Source organism: Sphaeroforma arctica (assembly GCF_001186125.1).
Source record: "Sphaeroforma arctica JP610 unplaced genomic scaffold supercont1.4122, whole genome shotgun sequence".
Lineage (NCBI taxonomy): Eukaryota > Ichthyosporea > Ichthyophonida > Sphaeroforma > Sphaeroforma arctica.
This window is the reverse complement of record NW_014036436.1, coordinates 1,069-2,712: the sequence shown is the minus strand read 5'-3', so window position 1 is coordinate 2,712 and position 1,644 is coordinate 1,069. Positions and strand designations below refer to the sequence as shown.

The 1,644-nt window shown below is 41.3% G+C and overlaps 1 protein-coding gene across 1 annotated transcript; it reads right to left on the bottom strand.

Moving 5' to 3' along the window:
* Nucleotides 1-168: 168 nt before the first annotated feature.
* SARC_14084 (hypothetical protein) lies at nucleotides 169-319 on the bottom strand (the record flags this gene model as incomplete). The annotated part of the gene is made up of 1 exon (XM_014291784.1): nucleotides 169-319. A coding segment is annotated over one exon (151 nt), but the record flags the coding sequence as incomplete, so codon positions are not given.
* Nucleotides 320-1,644: the final 1,325 nt, after the last annotated feature.

Genomic DNA, 1,644 nt, shown 5'->3' with positions numbered 1-1,644 from the left:
CTTGTTCCTGTAGGGTCAAATGACTGCATTGAAGCAGAAATCCATTACTGGGGAGCGATATCATTCGACTCCAGCATGACCGTAAACGCATTAACCAAAGACCAAAGTGCGAGTGGTCGTAAAAGCTTGCCGGTGGCTCCGCGGGTGAGGGCGAAAACTGCCACACACTGTTGTATAGTCGCAAGCGTGCCGTGCAGTCGGCGACGTATGCGTCTCGACAGGTGATGCCACTGCGGCTCTTGATAAATTTTTCTGCTGTAGGGTCAAACGTGTGGTGGTTGATGCCTGTGATCTCGGACCAGTTTGTACGTTTCGTCATGGTGTTTGATTTTTATGTTTTTTGTTTTGTTTACAGCTCAGTACAGACAGACAAAACAAACAAAGCAAACAAAAACAAATTATGGCCAACAGGCAAGTTGTGTTCCGGATGTATATTACTGAGAGATAATTCGATATTCGCGAAACCCTAAAACATATTTTTTGCCCTAAACCCTAAAAGTGTTTATTTTCCTTCTTCAATAAAACAGAAACAATGAGTGTGTTGCTCGTTACGCTGTTGGCAATTCTTTACGCGGTGCTGGCCGTGTTCAACGGCCGGTTGTGCAAACAGGCCACAATGTGTGGTCAGAATACTATAGTGCGTAGTTTATTTGATTATTTTAGGTCTATTATAAGTTTTACAGTTTATCAGAATAATCTGATAAACTGGGTTTTAGGGGTTTGCTGTCTTTATAGCACATGACTGATGACTCATTTTGAGAGTCATCAATCTTAGGATTACTGTTTACAATTATTAATAAGTGAACAACGTCCCCCTCCCTGAGGAGGGAGAACGTTGAGATATAGATATTCGACGTGTACTTACTACATTTTTATCTATACCTTGAAAAGTTGTTAGTTTATTAATAATTGTGAAATAAGCTATTTTATTTAAGCCACTTCATAGTATTAAATTGAAATTTAATAGTTTTTATACGAAGAAAGAACTTTGAATGTAACAGCAGAAGCAAGATGGAGCAGCAAGATGACGAGATCGCTAGAATCTACCGACGGAGGAGGTCGATAGAGGCTCTACTAGCAGTGACGCTAGTGCCAGGATGTCGTCCTTGCTGTCAAATAGTGACAGCGGCCCGATAGAAACACAGAAACCGGGCGAACAGCAGATATAACAGCACCAGCCAAGAGGATCTGAAGGAATCAATCGACGCTTTAGGCTAAGTAGAACTAGTATGGCTAGGCAGTTAGAAAGGTTCAGGCTTTCTCAGCAAGTAGCTATTATTCCTAGAAAGCAGCAAACATTATCAAACAAAGACACTACAACTGAACACGAGGAGCTATCGAAAGAATCGGAGGGATCGAAATCAGCAGAACAGGAGCGACATCAGAAGGTCCGGAGGGATTAAGACGGCAAAGACAAGGGCTCAGACAACGAACAAGATAAGTAACAACAATTAAGAGTAGTTCTAGTAGTGGTCGAAACTATACGGTTAGAGATACAAGTATTAGGGCAGTAGTTAAACCAGAACCCTACTATAGACACGTACAGACTAGAAGAACAAGCTTGGTTAGTTAAGACAATTGTTGGAGGTAAAATTTCGTTCGAAACAGGTAAATAGAGTCGGAAAAGGTAGATTTTAGAGTGTT